Source organism: Balaenoptera physalus, assembly GCF_965194825.1.
Source record: "Balaenoptera physalus genome assembly, chromosome: 8".
Classification (NCBI taxonomy): domain Eukaryota; kingdom Metazoa; phylum Chordata; class Mammalia; order Artiodactyla; family Balaenopteridae; genus Balaenoptera; species Balaenoptera physalus.
This window is the reverse complement of record NC_138887.1, coordinates 102,823,782-102,846,535: the sequence shown is the minus strand read 5'-3', so window position 1 is coordinate 102,846,535 and position 22,754 is coordinate 102,823,782. Positions and strand designations below refer to the sequence as shown.

At 34.3% G+C, this 22,754-nt stretch overlaps 1 protein-coding gene across 4 annotated transcripts in view; it reads right to left on the bottom strand.

Moving 5' to 3' along the window:
- MKLN1 (muskelin 1) overlaps positions 1-22,754 on the bottom strand; it is a 333,033-nt gene that overhangs the window by 9,818 nt on the left and 300,461 nt on the right. For all 4 annotated transcript variants that reach the window (XM_082472980.1, XM_082472979.1, XM_082472981.1 and 1 more), the window contains 4 exons: positions 13,926-14,073; positions 12,852-12,966; positions 11,259-11,398; positions 7,279-7,381 (listed from right to left, as the gene is read on the bottom strand). In XM_082472980.1, the coding sequence (XP_082329106.1) occupies positions 7,279-7,381; positions 11,259-11,398; positions 12,852-12,966; positions 13,926-14,073 (506 nt within the window). The remainder of the gene's footprint in view (positions 1-7,278; positions 7,382-11,258; positions 11,399-12,851; positions 12,967-13,925; positions 14,074-22,754) is intronic.

Here is a 22,754-nt window from a genome sequence, read left to right as displayed (position 1 = left end):
TTAAGAGGTACAAACTACTATGTATAAAATAAATAAGCTACAAAGATACATTGTACAGCACAGGGAATGTAGCCAGTATTTTATAATAACTTTAAATGGGATATAATCTATAAAAGTATTGAATCACTATTTTACACACCTGAAACTAATATAATATTGTAAATCAACTATACTTCGATTAAAGAAAAAGAAAATTACTCATTTGGGAATCTATCACATATAGAGAGACTGATGCCCTGTGTACACAGTTATTGAACTTCTAGTAAATATGAATTCTCACTTCAAAAATAAATGCATGCTACTGTAAAACACCTGATGTCTCTGTGTAAATCAAACTCTGAGAAAAAAAGCATGGTTATTATGCATAAGCCACCCCTAAATTACAACTTAGATTGGTATTCCATGGTCATATATAATTGTATTATTATATAATTATAAAGGCTCAAAGGTCTTTTTTACATTGAAAAAATGTTGTAAGTGTTGATTAGATTCCCAGGCTAGCCAGAGTTAGTTTAAATCAGACAATGCAACTGAACAATGACAAAATAAGATAAAACTATTGCATCACTGGTACTTTAACAAATTGGTAAAGAAATAAAAATTTAGGAGAACTATTCATATTTATCTTGAATGAGGATATTGGAAAACAGGTCAGTTAAAGGAAGGAATAAGAGTATACAAATGAGTAGAATCTCAATGGAGTTTACTTGGCACTTTGCGAGGCTTGAGCAGTTGATACCACTGATTCTTCAGGACGTATTTGACACTTAATACTTGTAGCCTTTAAAATTTCAGGTATCAGTCACCTGATTAATGATCCTTTGAATGTAAGAAACTGGACAAATTAGTTAGGAAAAAATGGGATAAAAGGAAGAGTTAAAAATGTATGAAACTTCTTCATATATTCTGGGTATCAGTCCTCTGTCAGATGTATCTACTGCAGATATTATTTGGTCTGAGGCTTGTCTATTTTTATTTTTATTTTTTACTTGTGGCCACATAGTGTGGCCTGTGAGATCTTAGTTCCCCGACCAGGGATCGAACCCAGGCCCTCTGCTGTGAAACCCTGAAGTCCCAATCACTGGACCACCAGAGAATTCCCTCATCTATTTTTTTTGATAGTGTCTTTTAATGAGTAGAAATTTTAATTTTGTTGAAGTCCAATTTGTCAACTTTTTATGATTAGTGCCTTTTGTGTCATGTCCAAGAAAGCTTTGCTTATCCCAAGGTTGTGAAGATAATCTGTTTTCTTCTTAAAGTTTCATTGTTTTGGGTTTTATACTTAGATCCATAATCCATCTTAATTTTTGTGTTAAGAGTGAAATAGGGGTTGAGATATCCAGTTATTTAGCACTATTTGTTAAAAAAAACTTTCCTTATTGGACTTGGTGCTCTGGTCAAAAAAATAAACTGACTGCATATATATGAGTCTGTTTCTGAACTCTATTCTGTTCTATTGATCTATTTGTCTATCCTTAAGGCAGTACCACACCACCTTGATTACTATGGCTCTATACAGAGTCCTGAAATCAGGTAGTAAGTATGAGACCTCCAACTTTTTCTTTTTTCAAGATTGTTTTAGCTAGTCCAGAGCCGTTGCATTTCGACTAAAATTTAGAATAAGTTTGTCTATCTCCTCAACAACAACAAAGAAACCCAAACTGGCTGGAATATTGAAAGGAACTGCATTAAATTATAAACCAATTTGGGGAGAATGGGCATCTCAACACTTTTTAGTCTTTCAAACCACAACTGTGATTTATTTCTCCATTTATTTAGCTATTCTTTAATTTCTTTGTCATCTAAAAATGCAAACAATTTTACTTCCTCCTTTCAAATCTATATGCTGTTTCTTTTTCTTACCATATCGTACTAGCTAGGACTTCTGGCACAATGCTAAATAGAGGTGTTGAAGCAGACAACCTTTCCTTGTCATAATCTTAGGGGAAAGGGTTTAATGTTTTACAATTAACTATGGTACTAGCTGTATGTTTTTCACAGATGTCCTTTATGAGATTTATGATGTTTCCTTTTATTCCTGGTTTGTTAAGAATTTTTATCATCAATGGGTTTTGCATTCTGTCAAATGCTTTTCTTCACTTATTGAGATGATCTGTGGTTTTTCTCTTTCATTCTGCCTATGTGGTGAAATATACTGATTTTCAAATGTGAAACCAACCTTGTACTCCTAGCATAAACCCGCTATTGTGCATTAACCTTTTTATATATTGCTGGATTCAATTAACTAAAATTTTCTTAAGAATTTTGTATCTACATTCACAGGGGTATTGGTCTGTAATTTTCTTTGCTTGTAATGTCTTTTTTGGGTTTTTACATCAGAGTTAAGCTGCTTCATAAAAGGATTTAGAAGGTGTTCTGTCTTATTCTGATTTCTACGAATCTATACCAAATTGGCATTTTTTTCTTCCTTAAAGGGTTGATAGAATTTACTGATATAGCCATCCAGGCCTAGTATTTTCTCTCTTGGAAAGTTTTCAATTACAAATTCAATCTCTGTAATTGATATGGAGTTCCTTAAGATTTTCTAATTTTTCTTGTGTTAGTTTTGGTAAGTTGTATCTTTCAAGAAATTTGTCCATTTCATCAAGTTGCTGAATTTGTTGACAAACTTGTTCATATTATCTCCTTAGTACACTTTTAATGTAGGTAGGGCTGTAATGATCTCCCCTTTTCATTTGTGATGTTGATAATTTATGTTTTCATTATTTGTTTCCTTGGTAAGTCTTGCTAGAGGTTGACCAATTTTAGTCACTTTTTCAAAGAACAAACTTTTCACTTTTTACATTTTTTCTACTGTTTCCTATTTTACTAATTTCCTATATTCTAGTGAATACTTATTTGGGGTTAATTTGTTGCTCTTTTCTAACTTCTAAGATGAAAGATAAACTTCATTGGCTCTAAACAGAAGGATGGGGAGAAAACTGTTATTTTAACCATCCAATTAAATAAGTGGCATTGCGATGTACTGGCCTAGAGTTTCAACAGGTACTGAGTAATAGTACACAATCTGAATAAAGTCAGTCCTCTCTCCCCAGCTTCAGACTTGAATATCCAACTATCACTTCAACATCTCAAGCTGGCTGCTTCACAGGCATCTCAAACTGAACGTATGCAAAATTAAACTCCTGATTCCAGTCAGGAGGCTCCACCTTCTCATTTCAGTTGACAGTAACTCCATCCTTCTAGTTTTTCAGGCTCAAAACTTTGGAGTAATTTCTTTCAAACCCTACATCCAATCATAAAATTCTGTTGGTTCTACCTTTAAAATATATTGAGGGGACTTCCTTGGTGGTGGAGTGGTTAAGAATCCGCCTGTCAATGCAGGGGACACGGGTTCCATCCCTGGTCCAGGAAGATCCCACATGCCTCAGAGCAACTAAAAGCCTGTGTGCCACAACTACTGAGCCTGCACTCTAGAGCCCGCGTGCCACAACTACTGAGTTCACGCACCGCAACTACTGAAGCCCGTGTGCCTAGAGCCCGTGCTCCACAAGAGAAGCCACCCAATGAGAAGCCTGCGCACCGCAAGGAAGAGTATCTCCCGCTCGCTGCAACTAGAGAAAGTCCACGCGCAGCAACGAAGACCCAATGCAGCCAAAAAAGTATATACATACATACATACATATATATATGTGTGTATATATATATATGTATGTGTGTGTATATATATATAGAGAGAGAGAGAGAGAGGGAGGGAGGGAGGGAGGGAGGGAGAGAGAATCTGATCTATTTTACTTCTCACCATTTCTATTGCTACTACTTTGCTCTGAGCAACAATCCCCCTTGCTTAGATTTCTACACCTCCCTCATAGTTCTCTTTGCCCCCATCCTTGTTCCCTTTTAGTCTATTCTCAATAGTCAGAGTGACCAAATTAAAACATAAAGCAGATGATATCACTCCTCTGCATGGACAATACCCTGAACCGGCTCCCTATTCAGAGTAAAAGCCAAAGTCCTAATAATGACTTACAAAGTCATTCATAACCTGTTCTGCCAATCCCTGCTCTTACCTCTTGGACCTCATCTCTGACTACTTTCACTCTCCTTACCTCTACTCCAGCCACAAGTATCTCCTTGCTGTTCTAAACAAAGCCAAATATTCTCAACCCAGGGTCTCTGTTCTAGCCCTCCCTTTGCTAGGAATTATCTTCCCCAAATTATCTACTTAGATCACTCCCTCATATTCTTCAAGTCTTTGTGCAAATCTGATTTCCAAATGAGGTCTATTATGATTATTCTATTTAATACTGCAACTGCCCAATTCTTACCCCTTATATATATATATATTTTTTTTTTTTTAAACGTAGATTTTATTTATTTATTTTTGGCTGCGTTGGGTCTTCGTCGCTGCGCGCGGGCTTTCTCTAGTTGCGGCAAGCGGGGGCTACTCTTCATTGCGGTGTGCGGGCTTCTCATTGTGGTGGCTTCTCTTGCCGCAGAGCACGGGCTCTAGGCACGCGGGCTTCCATAGTTGTGGCTCGAGGGCTTCAGTAGTTGTGGCTCGCGGGCTCTAGAGCGCAGGCTCAGTAGTTGTGGTGCACGGGCTTAGTTGCTCCGCGGCATGTGGGATCTTCCCGGACCAGGGCTTGAACCTGGGTCCCCTGCGTTGGCAGGCGGATTCTGAATCACTGCGCCACCAGGGAAGTCCCCTTATATTTTTGATCTCTTTTTAACTTTCCTATAATACTTATCAAATTCTAATGCACGGTATAATTTATTTAATATGTTTATTGTTCCTCCCCACTAGTATGTAAGTACCTCCTGGGCAAGTATCTTGTTTGGTTCACTGGTATATCTCTTGTACCTAAAAGAATGCCTGGCATATTGTAGGAACTCTACACAATCTGTTAAATAAATGACACCGGTACTTTGGAAGCTCAGTAGAAAGATAATTAATACAAAGTGTGCAATACTGGCTGAAAACTTGTTTTTCTTGTTCCTTCTCTATTACAGAATCCTCTCTGAAAATGGTAGAATCAGTTTAGGCATCCTTTTCTTGGCCCTTTTCTAGAAAAAAATATAATGTTCATAAACTTTATTATAAGCTCATCACCAATTTAGAACCCATGCTCTGGAGACTGGAAGAAAGCAAAGAACCATTATTAGTTGATAGTCCACCAGCATTTTGTGACTAACAGACACAATGATGACCCAAAAAAGGGGGAGAAAAATCTAAAAACCACTTCTGGTTGCTGACAAAATCATTTAATATGATGAAAAATGTGTAAAACATACATAGAGAACAAAACCAAGCTACTACAGAAAATGAAGAGCAGTAAGGCCTTTCTCAAAAAGGGGAATGATTTCTTACAATGAAAAGCGAAGATCTATATGCCTCACTAACAGATACTGTAAGTACATATATATACTGGAGCTGTCACCAAGGGATTTCTTTCCCAAAACGAAATCTGTTCACACATTTTTAAACAAAAGAATAGCCTTACAGACCAGTAATTCTCAATTTTTTAGGTGTGTTTTCAGTTTTCCATTGTAAAAGAGCAGACAGAGGAGAATCTTAGGGTGAGGGTACTGTTCTGAAAAAGTTTCTAAAGTGATTCTGATACTGACATACACATGAATAACATCATTTTTACTAACTTCTACTAGGGTTAAACAACTCTTGATAGATACAGCTTTTCAGAAATGGAGTGGAAGTCTGTGGCATACAAAATCACAATTTGATACTCTTCAGGAAAAGAGAAACCCACTACCAAAATTCTTAAAATGACTGTTTGAACTTGAGATACTTCCCTGTCCTGGACTTTCCTACTAGCTTAGCTTTAAGAGCAAACTGTCTGTTTTCTTTGGCCTACTTGCAACTCACACAGCTGAAATTATTTACTTTGAAATATTTTGTTTTGGTTTGGTTTTAAAAAATAAAAGAAAAATGAATGTTCCCGGATTATAGCCATTTTAGACAGACTATGGTGAAAACACAAGAAAATCCATTTATAACTCTCAAATGCATGGTCTAACAAAATGAACATTAATGGACTCTTCACAACTATGTTCAGTTTATAAGCCATAACAGATTAAACCAAATATATTCTGCTCCTTGGCAAAATCGTGACAATTCTCCCTATTTCAAATAGTATCATGAACTGACTGAAGACTCAAGAAAAGACAATTAACTGTCCTTTTTCAGGGGGTTTTAAAGTGTGTTCTGCTGATTCTCCACCTACTGAAGGGTTGTAACCAATACTGAGTAAGAGAACTAGGGCTTATTTTCACAGTAGGCAACTATGAAAGAGTATTTCTTTGTTTTGGTGCCAAGGACATGCAGGCTCTTCTGCTTGAAAGTACAATGAACCAGGTGCCTGAAAGTCATTCAGTCTGATACCTGTGTCAATGCTGAACAGAGAAGAACACTGCTTGATGTTGCTATTACAAAGCCAAAGCACAGCAACAGCTAACAGGGAAATAGATGTAAGGAACAGAACTACACATAATCACCAATTCTGAGAATGGAAGGTAAAATGGATTGCAGTTCAGATGTTGCTAGATGAACTATGAACAAGAATAGTTGGCAAAAGGAAGAAGTGACAAAAGGAATCTTAGAAGTTGGAAGAGAGGTTGTAAGACCATGAAACTCATTGCAGGTATATTCACACACTGTGGATATGCAAATATGCCCTAAGAATATTAAATCTTAGAAACAGTTGCTTCCATCCCATGTTATGTATCAAAAAAACTGAAAAGTAATGATCTGTTACTAAGTTCTCAAGCTTAGGGGCTACTGATGAACAAAGTTAGTAGCCTATGGTAAAACTGTACTGCTACAACATTCATATAACTAAATATCAAGCCAGCAAAGATTCTACTCCCACCAACCTCTCTTCACTTTCTCCTTACAATAAAGGAGAGTTTTCTTTCTTCTTTTAGGGGATTTTGGAGTATCAGTAGAAAAAGTTTATACTGAACTTTATGTAACCCTTAAGTAAAAGAAGTATGGAACTATGGTAGAAGTAAAATTTTCTATTTCCTTCCCAATACAAAATCTAATGACTACTTAAAACTTTATACCTGAGAATCCTTTTGAGTGGATCACAGGTTTTTGTGTGACCTGAATCTTAGATTACCACATGCAAATATGTCTACTCAATTTTTATTTCATCTGCTCTGTACCATTTTTAAGATTTTTAGTGTCATCATATTTTCCTCACTTTCCTTTAAACACCCAAGAGCAAAGTCAACAAATATAAGTTAGAAAGACATTTTTTTAAACGTTCAATTTCTGAAGTTTATTACCACCTTTACCTCTTTTGTCTCTTCTGGGTCTGAATGATCCACAGTTATATAAAGATCATTTTGTAGATATTTCAGAGCACTAAGGGGATCCATTTGGGCCTTCTCTTCAAACCTAGAAAATGCAGACAAGAATAATAATTGTCTAGAGTTATGAAAAAACATCAGAAATGTCTTTTAAACCCAGAGTGGAATACTCTGTATCTGAGAAGATATTGTGGATATCTAAAAAACCTGTGTTTAACAATCCAGAAGTAAGAATACTGACACATATATAAATAGTGTACACGTGGAGTCCCTGGAGATGTAATGGTAATGTCAGGCTGTGGTGCTAGAGACTGGATAAGAGCATTTCCGACCCTCCTCTTAGAACTATAAGCTAAGATTAAATCAACTACAAAACATAGTGAATATGTCAAATATTTTATATAACAGAAGTGCAAAATAGCCAAATATGTTTCATAAAAAAACAAGTAGAGATAAAATAAAAATACTTTCCTAGATTTGTGTCATATACTTTCCACTGGAGGTGTTTAACAGATACTTCAGAAAGTGAAATGAGTATAGTTTCTTTTAATGAGTATCATTAACACTGATTAGATATTTTTAATGAGACTATTTCCATGTCTCAGTCAGTAATAACTGGATAAATAACTGTAGCAATCATTTATCAATCATTTGTTTTGTGCTAGACACTGTATCAAGTATCTTACATATATCATTTCATTTATCCTCCCATAACTCTATGATGACAAGTTTATCATTATTTAAAAAAAAACAGATGAGGAACTGAGCCTAGTAAATGAACTTGGCCAAGCTAAGACCTAGTAAGTGGCAGAAGTAGAACTAAACACGAGTCTCTCTGATTCCAAAGCTGAAAGGAAACAATGAATTTTCTTAAATTAAAAAAGTCTGCTTGGGACTATATATCTATTTAAATAATGATAATTCCTTTTGTAACAGCATAATTATATATGTATTTATTTCTAATAAACTGGTATGCTTTTCAAAATATTATACAGAAAGAAGACATTTAATTTCATTTGGGAAAGGAAAATAGTGAAGAGCCTTTCACAACTGTGTTCAGCTGATGGCATCAATAATTTCCTATCTTTAGAGCTAATCTCAGTGATAGGGTACCTGGAGGGGCAAAGACTGGCAAAATATTACAGTTTTCTTGTACCAGATAGTACCCTGATTGTCAGCCTGCCTTACAACCCTCAGATGAGAGTCTTAGGTGCATGTTACTCTACCATCTTGTCCACAATGAATTAGACCAGAGTTTTGGCACCTGAGCCAAAAGCAATCGTCTTGAGCTTGAGCAATTTATAAAGTGGCCTGGCAGAATTCTTTCCAATAGGGATACTCTCTCTAGGGAACTCTCTCTAAGAAGATACATTTAGAGAATCTGAATGTGAGATACACAAGGACACAAAAAACATGCAAAACACAGAAGGCAATAAGCAGAAGATATGAGATGACAGATTCCTTCTCTCCCTATCCTTCTCTCCCTTCCTTCCTACTACCTAGCTACCTAGCCACCTAGCCACCTACCGAAGCCGTTAAGGGAAAGCAGAGTCAGGAAGTAGAACAGGAAAAACAGACAGAAAGAAGCAGAAAGAGAGAGGCTCAGTTACAAGGAAAGCTACTTCAGTAGCTCCTAGCTATCAGAATTGTCTCAGTATCCTAAACAATTCTCCACCAGGCCTCACTGTTCAAGTGCTGAGGAAGCACCTTAATTCTCTGGATAGTCTCATAATAAATTCTTTTTCAGTGAGCTATCCTAAGTATGTCTTTATCCTTGTAACCTGACAACTTAACCAACCACACACCTACTGTACTATTAAATAAATCCAGCAAAGGGATCCATTTTCCTGGAAAGTGTGTTCTCTCTTTTCTTTTTTAAGCTTTTTTGTTAGCCTGCAAAAACTTATTACTGGACTTGTGTCTGCAGTCTAGAATTATATTTCAGCCAACAATTTTGCCCTCTACCTAAAGGAACAAGGAACTAATCGTATTAAAATTTTTTTCTTTTGCCCCTTTCCACCCCCAAATCATCAATATATTTGGAAACTTGAATGCTATAGGAAAAAACAGTGGCACTTTATTTTCTGTATTATGTGGCACCATTAAGAACAAAGACACTTTCTTGGCATTCAATATACTTCTCTCCCTCCAAAGTTATATTTTAACTAAAATTTATACTTTAAAATTTATATTTTAACTAAATAGTAGCAAATTTCAAAGGTCGATTATTTGCCCAATCACAGAAACTTGCTGCCTTTCAACTTCAGTCACTTTATTTCATGAATCATTCTCACACTCACAAGATCTGCTAGAGTCTTTCATAATGTAATTAAAAATTTAAATAATTTGTTACTGATTATTATTTTCCTTATCCACTTTCATTCTTCACTTTGTGCCTTTACTAGCACAAGTCACTAATGATGTTTTGTACTTGAAACTTAAAACATGCCGTAATATATATTTCAGATTCCTATAAATTGTCATTTCACCTGTCCACTGATAGATTTTTAAAGGAGAAAAATGACTGCCAAAGATCAAAAATAATAATACTTCTTAGGATGGGCTGGTTGTAGGAAAATGAATAATTCTACTTACTTCCAGAAGGAATGAAAATTAACTTTCTGGAGGGCAACGTATAATTCATCAATTCTATCGTTATCCTATAGAAATTTTGGATAGGGGTGCATATGGAAGTATATAATAACATTAACTCCAGTGTTATTTATAATTGCAAATAAGTTGGAAATAATCTAAATATTCAACAAAAGGAGACTAGTTAAGTAACTTACACAGAGTAGAACACTATGTAGCCATTATAATTATGATTTGTATTTTTATTTTTTACCATGGTAATAAGATGTTTGTAATACATCACTCATTAAAAGACATAAGATTCAAAGCAAGATGATTCTTATTTTTTAAACAAACAAAAATTCTGTTTGTGCACATACAATTCAAGGGATACACACCAAAATATTATTTCTGAATGGTGGGATGAGGGATGATTCAATTCTTTGTGGTGGGGAGAGAGGACTTTTTTTTTTTCCTTTACTAACCATGGATTACTTTTCTAATTAAAAGCCAGAGGAAAGTGTTTATAAGTAAGTTCGAATTCTTTACATACAGCACTAGACAACCTTCTTTAATCTCTAGTGGGCTTTTGGTCAGGAAATTTCTTTTAAAAGCTCAACTCAACATTCTAACTATAGTTGTTGTATCTGAAATAGGAAAAAAACCCCATTATGATTGAGAATAATATGCAGGATCTAGCACACAAAATTGCTCATAAATGGTACCTATTATCATCATTAAAAGATAAACTTCTCTCCCTCCAAATTGTAAATTTTTATTACGATCTAACACTACCAGTAACCAAAGGGATAGATGTATTTTTCTACATTTTTCAGCTTATCACCTGCTAAGGCTAAAAAGCAAACATGACCGAGGAGATATATGAAAATGTTTGATTACGTGGTTTTGCAATTAAATGGCAAAAGTAATGATGTAAAGCTATAATCATATTTGAAGTTGCATTCTGAAATATCAAATTATAAAGAGATTATTTACTCAACTATATCATCACATTCACTGTTAAGAGAGTTATCAATAGGTCAGTCACATGCCAATAATCTAGAACTGATATAATCTGTAGTGGTTAGGCCTTGAGTTACTTGAAGGTAGGTTCATCACGTTCATAGAAACTTTTTCCATTAACAGCTGCAAAATATCCTTGCTCTATCTTTAATAATTTTTAGCATCAAGATCTATCTCCACTTTGTACCGTCCTTTGAAAGAAGAAAGCAAAAATAAGGAGAACAGGGCATTTACAAAAGTCATGATCTTCACAGTACTTACAGTGTCATGTCACTAAATTTCCAAAGACAAAGTCACACCTCCAAAGCTTAGGTAATACCAACAATAGCTGATAATGCTAAATAAAAGTTTTCAGTGATTTATTTTTATACCTGTGTTTTCTTATGAGGTACTTGCAATGCCTCAGTAAGTAATCTTTTGAAGGCCTACACAATTTCAGTGACCAGAAGTCATCTAATCTCATCTTTGGGGAGCAAGATTTTCCTGGATTCCCACCAAATAAATAATGAACCTGTAATAAATAAAACAAACCAGATTTTTAAAAAATGCATGCATACTCAAGAAACTACGAAAGTCAAAGTAAAATTTCTTCATTTTGGTAGTAGTGTGTAACCAGTAACTTCTTTAGCTTTACTAAAGACTAAAACATTATTACATGTCTACTAAAGGCTGCTTCTGCTTTTTCTCAAGTTTCCATTTTACTTTAAAGTACTGTGACTACTTCCTTAAATTACATTTTCTATTAAAATAAGTTGTATCACCACAGTTACACTGACAATGGAAGACATAAAACAAAAGCAATGATAGTAAGAAGCTATTCCAAGATACTGAGTTTGCTTAGGGCAACAAATAATGGGGATTATCAAGTTAATCAAGTGTTGATCATAATAAAAAATGATATCTTTTAAAAAACTGACACACAAGTTGAATCACTGAAGGTCAACAGTAACTAGAAACTTTAAAAATTTTAGCATCTTACTTTTGCTTTAGCCTTAATGCTGAATATTTTTAAATGGCATATATGATTTGTGAAATAACTTTTAAAATATTTTTCTATTATTCAATTAATATCAAATAAGAAATGTAAAAGGAATACTATAATGATTTCACTATTATAATTACAGCTTTAGTAATATTCTGTACTCCAAGTGTTAAAGCAGTTCTTGAAATTTTGAAAACATTTATAACCAGTAGTGTTATACAACAAAGATATTATTTATTTCTGTCCTATAGATGGAAATTCACTTATCCTTTAATTTGGGAGACTCTCAGAGAAAGGGCTTTTATTTACTCCCATGGTATCTTTTACCTAAAGTTCTCAAATGATAGAGGATTTAAATAATCATCTATGGCCTAAACAGAAAGAATACAGGTTCTGTCAGTAATTTACTATGTAATCTGAGCCCAATCATTATACAACATGTAAAATTTAAGGGAGAAATAGCTTAAGAAACCACTCTGAACACTTAGGGACACTAAAACTTCAGAATTCAGGACTGTTTTCATAGGCTGATGGAACAGATTATGTCAATCATAGATAGGAAAAATAAAGATAAAAAGACTTCTTACACAATGGGAAAATCTAAAATCAGGAAGTTATATATACCTTTTCATATCATGGAAAAAGGTATACAAGTGCTGAAAACTGTACATCTTCTGCTTGAATATTCATATTGTATTGACAGAAACAGTAGGCCATGCTACGTATCAGATCTATGCAGCTAAGAAGCAGCAACCACTGACCATTTTCATAACAAGAAAAGTGTCAGGAACTGTGGACTATGCAAAAATGTTTATTCTCTTAAGGAATTTTAGGGACAGTGATATCAAATGTCTGCTACGTATTCTAGTAAATGTCAGTAATTTTTATTCAAATCTACTTAAAAATAATCAGAAACATGTATTTTGAGATTCTTTCCAATTGTACATCACAGAAAGTTTACAGGTCAATGTAGTTAGTATACCTTGTGTAACTCATCGTATACAAGCTGATGGGCAAATCTTGGACATGGTTCTTCCTCCTGAAGACTTTTACTTGGATTATCCTTTGCAGCTTGATCATTCTTATAGACGCAAGACCTGAAAGACACTGCTTTTTAGGCATTCTATCTTAGAAAATTAGCAGCAAACATAATGTTAATACAATTGTAGCAAGGAAATTAACACAATGTCTAATTACCAACAAAAAATTATAAATTTGTTCACATCAAATCTTAAAGTTCTGGTCACCCTCATAAAATAATCTGAATTTGTTAGAACTGAGTTCTGAAGTTCTTTAATGTCCATCAAAAATCTCACTTAAGAACAACCTACTTCGTGTTATGAAACAGGTTCAGCATATATGAAGGCTTAAATCAACGGCTGAAAGAGATATCACATTTACCTATTCACAATAAAAAAGCTCACAACAGACTTCTTTCATTCTTACTGTAAATAAATGTCTTATTTAGAAAATAATAAATTCCTTAGCTGCTGAGCACCACCCTCCATTACTGAATGGAGGAAGTTCTCTGAAGTTCCTGTTTTGGAGAATATTCACTTATGTAGTAATCACAGAACATTAGAACTGGATCCTCTATGTCAGTGTTTTTCAAAGCAAAATATGCAGCAGTTCTGTGAGATACTCTGTGACAAAAGGGTCCTAGTTTGAAAATGCTAAATAATAATGCTCCCCACCTTGCTCTAGTCAAACTGCTTCATTTTATTAAAAACTAAGAAAAGACCTGGGAACATTAAAAATACATTGTTCTCAAGTTTACACATCTACTTGGTAGCAAAAGCTAGAATAAAATACAATTCTCTTGACTCTCAGACCAAGAAACATCTACTAATTGAAATAATTCAGCGGTAAAATCCATTTGCTGAACATCGCTGTATACACAGGCACCAGTACTGACTTTTCCACTCCCCAATATTGATATTAAAATGTATGACATCACAAATTAACATAAGCTTTCCATCTCTCTCTTCTTTTGAATAAACCAACAACCTCAAATAAATGTTACACTGTGATTGCAGCACAGACAAGAGCTACTTACCAACTATTCCTTACAATGTCATAAATCCAGAATGAATTTCTGACATTCTCTTCCCTCTTTTCCTTGTCTTTGCTGAGTCCAGATAAGACATGTATTTCATTCAGTTCTGGATCAATGGTTGCTCTCTGTGTGAATCCTGTCATTGGAACTATAAATTGAAAGAGAAAATAAGATGACAGTATCAACATTAGTTAACAGATTAGTACTACTCTATAAAAGATTACTACATCCTTACCCTGCTCTACTTGTGTCCACAGCACTTACCTTCTAACAGACTACATAACTTTTATATTAAACAATAATCAATTGTTTACTGCCTTCTCCCCACTCGAACATAAGCTCTATATGGGCAAAGGTTGTTTGGTTCACTGTTTTGTTCCCAGTGCCTAAAACAATTGCCTGGCATATAATAGTAACCCAACTATTTGCTGAAATAAATGAATGCTAACTACCAGAATGGAGTTAGAAGGAGGGAAGAGATAGAAAGAGGTATGCAATGTAATCATTTTTATTGAGGAAAAGGGCAATGCTTTATTTAACTGATTTATTACCTGGGTCAGCTCTAATTTAATAGCAGAGACAAAATATTCAAATCTCGACTGAGAAAAACAAAAATTTGATACACAGGTTTGTTCAATAAGGTCAAAGTCATCTAAAATACCTGTTCAAGACCTACAATGAAATGACATAATTTCCAAGAAAAATAAAATAAAATATTTGGGGCTAAAATATTGCCATTTTGTTTTCCGGAGTGGCTCGAATTCCCCAGAGTTAATTTTCTGAGAAAATATTTTATTTCCTGAGAAATCCATTAAATGAGTGATGGTCACTCGGCATTATCCAGTAATTTGTAAAACACTGATATAGCAAAGGCAAATTTTCTCACTATTATTACTTGGAAATATTAGTTGAAACATAATTTTATGATTCACAACATACTTGCCACAGATCTAAAAACAATGCCACTGTTTCAACACTACATTTCTTTTATACACAATTATCATATGCTGAAAAAGCTAAACAAACATCAGATTGAAGTAAAACATTTCAATCAATCCAGAATACTATGGGAGGAGATGCTAACCACATTGATATTTATTCATCTTTAACTACTTTCGCAGGGCCAAATGATGCAATATGTATTTTTTCCTAGTTTAATTCATGGGTCCTTTTACATTCATATTCAATAAATTTGTTTGGAACATTTTAGCGACTATCCAAATGCATCTCACAGTAAATATATTAAAAAATTATACACACATATAAAACACAATACATAATTTGTATGCATCCATACACAAATACATTTATCTTTATACACACACATCAACCTAATCTTAACAATAACCTCAACCCTCACAATACATAGTCTTTAGTGGTTATGTAAAACCTGGTATTTTCTAATTAAGCCTTGATAAACTTTCAAAAGTGCCCAGGTTCTGACCTCTGTTCCTCAGATAACCTTGGAAGAAAGATAAACAGTAAAGAAATGAAATCATTTTCATTAGTGGTAGAAGTAGAGGACATAACTGCCTAAATTTATTGCACTTAAATTTCTTCATCCCGTGTAGAATTCTATAACATGGGTTGACAAACTATGGATTGATCTGACCTGCCTAGGGTCAAATCAGGCCTCAGTCATTCATTAACATTTTGTCTGTGGCTGATTTCACCCCACAATAGCAAGGCTGAGTAGTTGCAAGGGCAATATTACATCTGGCTCTTCATAGAAAAAATTTGCTAACTCCTATTCTATAATCTTTTAAAATGCAAATATCAGAGATGTATGACTTATTATAAATGAATGCAACAAACTGCTTACCTAAAATAAGGACCCACTTAAATATCTTAAATAAGGAAACGGAAATTTCTGAGTGGAATGGAAATCAGTGCAGAGGGAAAGAGATTCCGAATTCTATAAAACGGGGCTGGGTCACCGAGAGGAGAATAAAAGAGTACTGGGCTAGGGGAGGCATGTAAGAATGTAACATGCTTTCTCTTCTATACTGTCACATTTTACCTAGAAGCAGCTTTGTAGCAGAAGAGAAAAATGACAAGTGTTGCTTCTCAAAAATGAGAGCAGTGGGCAGGTTTGCAATACTCAGGGAGGTAAGACTACCATGTTTATAACATCTGTACTATAAGTATTATAAAAAATTACTTTGATTATAAAGCGGATTAGAAAGTATACACTTCCCATTTCTTTGATCTTTCATATACAATATGCCTTTTATTCTGCGGAATGTTGACTTTTGCCTCAAAGTTATACATTTAAATCTTTTATTGGCTTTTCAAACAGCTTTACAGAATATCATTCACATACCATATAATTCACCTATTTAAAGCATACGGCTTGGGGTTTTTTTTAGTATATACACTATAAAACCATCATCACAATCTAATTTTAGAATATTTTCATTACTCCAAAAAGAAACCCTGTACCCATTAGCAGTCATTCCCCATCCCCTTTCACATCTCCCTACAGGGTCACTGCATCATTTGACATGTCTATCAACAATCAGTGTGCAGCACAGACAGGCAAAGTGAGAGGCTCGTGAGATACAAAGATCAATTAGGAGGCTGTTAACAGTACAATGGTGTGGACTGGACGAAGGCAGTAAGGAAATATTAATAAAGAAGCACGATTTCTATCAGCAAAAAAAGGGAGGAGATGTTATGTCAAAAGTACAAAAATCTCTGGACTGGCTTAACAGAGACCAAGCTTGGAGCAGAAACTTGTGAAAAATAAGAGTAAAAATGTTTCACTGAAACTTTTTCGAGGTATCCAAATATTTTACTCTAAGAATATTCAAATGTAAAAATCTCTCAAGGACAGAATTTCTATTACTCCTTAAGTTTACATACCCTTACAAATATAATTTTTATTGCATACTAATGACAAGGAAAAATGTTTATATATATGTGTGTACGTGAATTGAAGAAACATAAAAGAACATACACCAAAAGATAAATAATAGTTATTGGAGAGGGGGAAGTTAGAACATTTTAACTTTCTATTACAGAATATGAAAAGTTTCAATATATATTGCTTTTATAGTTATAAGAAAAGAAGAAAAATCTAAACCAAAACACAGAAAAAAAAATACATCTGGGTATAAATACTGGGGACTATTAGTAATAAGTGAAAAATTCTCACACATCCTCCCAAATTTCTCATGAACAAAATTTTATATTAATATTTGGAATGCTGTTATTTAGATGGAAAGGGAATTCATAAAATTGTCAAAAGACAGTTTTACTGACACTAAAAACACCAATGTTTTTAAATCATTTAGTTGCAAAACTAAAACTAGGTATTAAAAAGTATTTTTGATTTTTTAATCTAAAATATAAAAATGAAAACTTACATCTGAAGAGTTCCTAAAGATCAGGCGGTTAATTCAAACTTACACTGAATGTATCCATGTTAATGGCTTTTTGCGTAAATTTTACAAATTGTACTGAAGTTTAATTCCTATTTCCACTCCATTCCACATACAGTAACAATTCAAAAAACATTTCAATAAAAAAACGAATAAAAATAATTTTTTCCTCTGATTTGAAAAGATAGATGCACCCTAATGTTCATAGCAGCACTATTTACAATAGTGAAGACATGGAAGCAACCTAAATGTCCATCAACAGACGGAAGGATAAAGAAGACATGGTGTGTGTGTGTATGTGTGTGTGTGTGTGTATAAAATGGAATACTACTCAGCCATAAAAAAGAATGAAATAATGTCATTTACAGCAACATGGATGGACCTAGAGATTACCACTAAGTGAAGTCAGAAAGAGGAAGACAAATATCATACATCATCGCTTATACGCGGAATCTAAAATATGATACAAATGAACTTATTTACAGAACAGAAACAGACTCACAGACATAGAAAACAAACTTATGGTTACCAAAGGAGAAGGCGGGTGTGGATAAATTAGGAGCTTGGGATTTGCAGATACAAACTACTATATACAAAATAAACAACAAGGTCCTACTGTATGGCACAGGAAACTATATTCAGTATCTTATAATAATCTATAATGCAAAAGAATATAATGGAATCACTTTGCTGTACCAGAAACTAACACAACATTGTAAATCAACAATACTTCAATAAAAAAATAATAAAGTTTTTCATATCTACCTTCAAAAGCAGTCTGGATTTCTCCAAGAAACTATTAAAAATGTCCATTTTCTGTAATACTCTAAATCTAATTTGTTATCTCCTTTGTAAACAGAAGGAAAAAAACCCCCATTTTTCATTTTAAATGAAGATTTTATGCACGTATTAAAGAAAATTAAAATGTAAAAAATTACATGTACACATGCATCAAAGAATTATGGTCTAGCCCTAGTAAGCATTTTAGACTTGAATTTTTACTACCGACAGAAGCTGCTTATGAAATCTAAAGGTTGGGGCTTTTGGTTTTAGACAGAAAACTAAACATTAACTACATTATCCCTCTTTCCCATCATCCCGCTTGAATTGGCAGAAACAATATTCTAGCAAAAAGAAATACAAAAAAACAGGTCTAGAGAAGAAGAAAGTATGTCAAGAATGTATCAATAGATAAGAAATTTTGAGGAATCTTGAGAAATAGAAGTTGGGGTTATACGACAGGAAATCACAGCCAAGGAAAGAGAGCCCAACTCACCAGAGATAAAAGATGGAAAATTTCAGAGTAAGTCATCAAATACAAAAAGCAGGAGTAGACCTTGAGAAGCACTCCTGTGGGAGAGCTTCTAATAAGGACACAGGGGTCTATTCTCAGTTTACGCATCCTATAAAAAAGCCTGCATGTACCATGCATTTATACAAAACCCTCAGTCAGTGTCTGATTTAAGGGAGAAGGCTACTGGGAAAAAAAGACATACAATGCACAGGAAACCACTATCAACTACCTTTCTTAACTGATACAGTCCTTTATTCATAAATTTTAATGTTTAGACAGGAATCACGTGACAATATGAGAAAAAAATCAGCAATGTAAGGAGAGGGACCTAGATGAACAAACAGAACAACAGGAAAAGATAAATCACAGAAAAGAACAGAACTTAGAAGAAAAAACACAAACTCATTATCCTTGTAGAGAGTGAAGAGAACATTACATGTGTAAAACAAAAATAAGCTTCCTTAAAAAGAAGCAGAGTATGAAAAGATATTAAAAAGTAAAACTATGACAAAAAAATGAAATAACAGAATGAAAATAAAATGTGCATAGTTAAAAACAAAGTCAGTCATCTCAAGAAAAAATTGATAAATTACCAGAACATATAGCATAAAGATATAGAAATTATGACAGAAATGTTAAGAGATACAGAGGATAAAGCCATTGAAGTAAAAACTTTGTCTGAAAAGAGCACCAGAAGGAGAAATGAAATAATGTAGAAGAAGGAAATAAAGAAAATTTTCCTGAATGGAAGAAAAAAAGTGGGCATCCTGTTTGAAAGAGCCCGGGGCACTAAGCACATTTTATTTAAAAAAAAAAAAAGGGCTTCCCTGGTGGCGCAGTGGTTGAGAATCTGCCTGCCAATGCAGGGGACACGGGTTTGAGCCCTGGTCTGGGAAGATCCCACATGCCGCGGAGCAACTAGGCCCGTGTGCCACAACTACTGAGCCTGCACGTCTGGAGCCTGTGCCCCGCAACAAGAGAGGCTGAGACAGTGAAAGGCCCACGCACCGCGATGAAGAGTGGCCCCCGCTTGCCGCAACTAGAGAAAGCCCTTGCACAGAAACGAAGACCCAACGCAGCCAAAAATAAATAAATAATAAATAAATTAAAAAAACAAAAACAAAAAAAACTAGCTTGGCTATTAAAAAAAAAAGACTTTATATACATATCTCCTAGTGAAACTTCAAAAATTCAGGAATTAAAAGAAAATTCTAAAAGCTTCTAGAGAGGGGAAAAGTAGGTTATTATATACAGAGGAATAAGTATCAAACTAACATTAGACCTTTTATCAATAACAAAGAATGCTAGAATACAAAATGGAGTAATAACTAAAATTCCTTGGAATATAAAAAGATATGGAACTAAAATTCTATTTCCTGTTAAACTAGCAACCCCAACAATGAGGGCAACATAAAAGAACTTTTGGATCAGCAGAAATATTAAAGTTCATGTCAATGACTGCAACTGAAAAGATTCTTTCAGAGCTATTCCAACAAAACAAAAATGAATCCAAGGTAAAGAATGACGTGGGATATAAGAAACCCTGGCAGTGATATATGACACAGGAAAAGAAAAGGAAGCTTGAAAGAAAATAAAGACCCATTAGGTCTTAAGCCTTGTATAAGACATTTTGGAATGAAAAAGTTTTAATAATACAGAACATGTTCTTCCCTGTAAGTCCAATCACAACACCTGAATTTATACGGTGCCCCATTCCCCTCCCCCATCATATTTTCACTGCTTAGAATTGTCTTCAGTCAACAATAAATTTCCTCAAGATAATTTGATCACCACCTCTCACTTCTAGATTTCTCATGAATCTTGCTTTCAAATGGGTTTCAAATATGGGTTTTCATATGTAAAGCTTTGAGGCAAAAATACCTGATAATATTTTATTTTATCCTTGTATGAAAGTTAGGAGGATATAAATTGCTTGGTTCAAAGACATTTTCCTTGAGTATTTTTAAAGTTTACTATTTTCTTCCATTCACTATTGCTGTTGAGCTGATACCTAGCTCTCTATCTTCTTGTTCCCTGCAGGTGATCTGCTCTTTCTCTCTGAAATCTTTCAGAATTCCCTTTATGTCTTTAATATTCTTAATTTTACTTTAATAAATATGCCTAGGTATGTGTTCCCCCTTATTTTTCCCATTTAGCATACTATAAGCCCTTTCACCAATCTGAAGCCTTTCATCTTTTCTGAATTCTAGGAAATTTACCTCTTATTTCATCAATTATTTCAACTTCTTATATTTTCATTTTTGTCTTCTCCTGGAATTGCTGTTAAGATGTTGGTACTTGTACAACTCTTCTCCATATCCTTTGTTTTTCTTTTTTTTACATATACAAGTATCTATTCTCTTTCAAATTCTTTTCCCATTTAGTTTATTACAGAATATTGAGTAGAGTTCCCTGTGCTAAACAGTAGGTACTTGTTGGTTATCTATTTTAAATATAGCAGTGTGTACATGTCAATCCTAAACTCCCCATCTATCCCTCCCCACCACCCTTCCCCCTGGTAACCGTAAGTTCATTCTCTAAGTTTGTGAGTCTGTTTCTGTTTTGTAAATAAGTTCATTTGCATCTTTTTTTTTAGATTCCGCACATAAGCAACATCATATATTTGTCTTTCTCTGTCTGACTTACTTCACTTAGTATGATAATCTCCAGGTCCATCCATGTTGCTACAAATGGCATTATTTCATTCTTTGTAATGGCTGAGTAACATTTCATTGTATACATGTACCACATCTTCTTTATCCATTCATCTGTCGATGGACATTTAGGTTGTTAGACATTCCACATCTTGGCTATTGTAAACAGTGCTGCAATGAACACTGGGGTGTTGCTCTATTTTCCATCTCTTCCTCTTTTTTTTTTCTTTCCTGTTTCTTCCTGGAAGAGTGCTCATTCTAATCTTTCAACTGATTCCACTAATTCATTTATATCTATTCTATTTATAATATTTGTTGCATTCCTCATTTCAAACATATTTTTCATTTCTAATATTTCCATTTGGTTTTTATGAATTTTAGATCTTATTTCATATTACTAATATGTTCCCTTATATCTTTAACTATACTGATCATGGTTGTTTTAAATTCTTGGTTCATCTACTGTAATAATGCTGCTTTAGATCATGTATGTTGTCAGTTTATTGATTTCTTTTGAGATGTAGTCCTCAAATGTTTAGTTATATTGGTCTGTGAGGTAATGTTTTTCAGGTATCAGCAAGTCCTTCTATCGAGATATGTATTAGGGGACACCAAAGGCCAGGCCTTAACTACCATCAGCACCAATGAGTTTAAGAAAACTGGAGGGGAAGAGTCATCAGGTAGATAGCGAAGCCTAGAACAGAGAACCGGTTTATCACTTCCATTTACTACCACACCTCTATGCAAGGGTTTCCTAGCTTTAAACCCTTTGGAGGAAGTAGAAGGTAGTCTCCCTGGACTTGAAGGGAGAGGAGAGGAAGAAATGAATTACTGAGATGATTACTGAGATCTACCATGTAGATGGTCAGTCCACATCTGTTTTCATCAATCCTTAACTCCACTAGAGTTTCTGCACTGCCATAATGTTGTTCTTTGGATTCTGGCGTAAGTGGTATGGGCTACTATTGCTAGTTTCTACAGTGAAGGAGCAAGAATTAACTCAAGGTGTTTTAGTGGAGAGACAGCCTGTATCTCAAACACTTCCTGGAGGCAGCTGCCTCTCATTTTATTTTTTCAGGATTGATTTTGGGGAAGGGAATCAGTAGCCTGTGTCAGTTTGCCACTTTGCCAGAAATACTTTTCACTTCATAGCATTTTATACTGTTTGAATTCTGCTTTATTAATTATGCACATTGCACTACTTTTGTAATACTTTTATAAAATAAAAACTGGTTGAACAAAAATGGCATTATCAAAAACTAAAAAGACCTAAAGGTCAAAACCAAGAAAGAAACATGTCATATGTCCAACATGTCATAATGATGAATACAGTTTTCTGTATTAATTCTCTTCCCAATAAGAAAACAAGCCTATCTTTTCAATTTTATAGTTTCTAATGGGCAGTATCCACAGGAGGGGGAAAGGATAGAAGATTTGCAACATAGAATATTTTAAAACATTCCAGATTCAACTGCCAAAAAGCTTGACTGAATGCCAA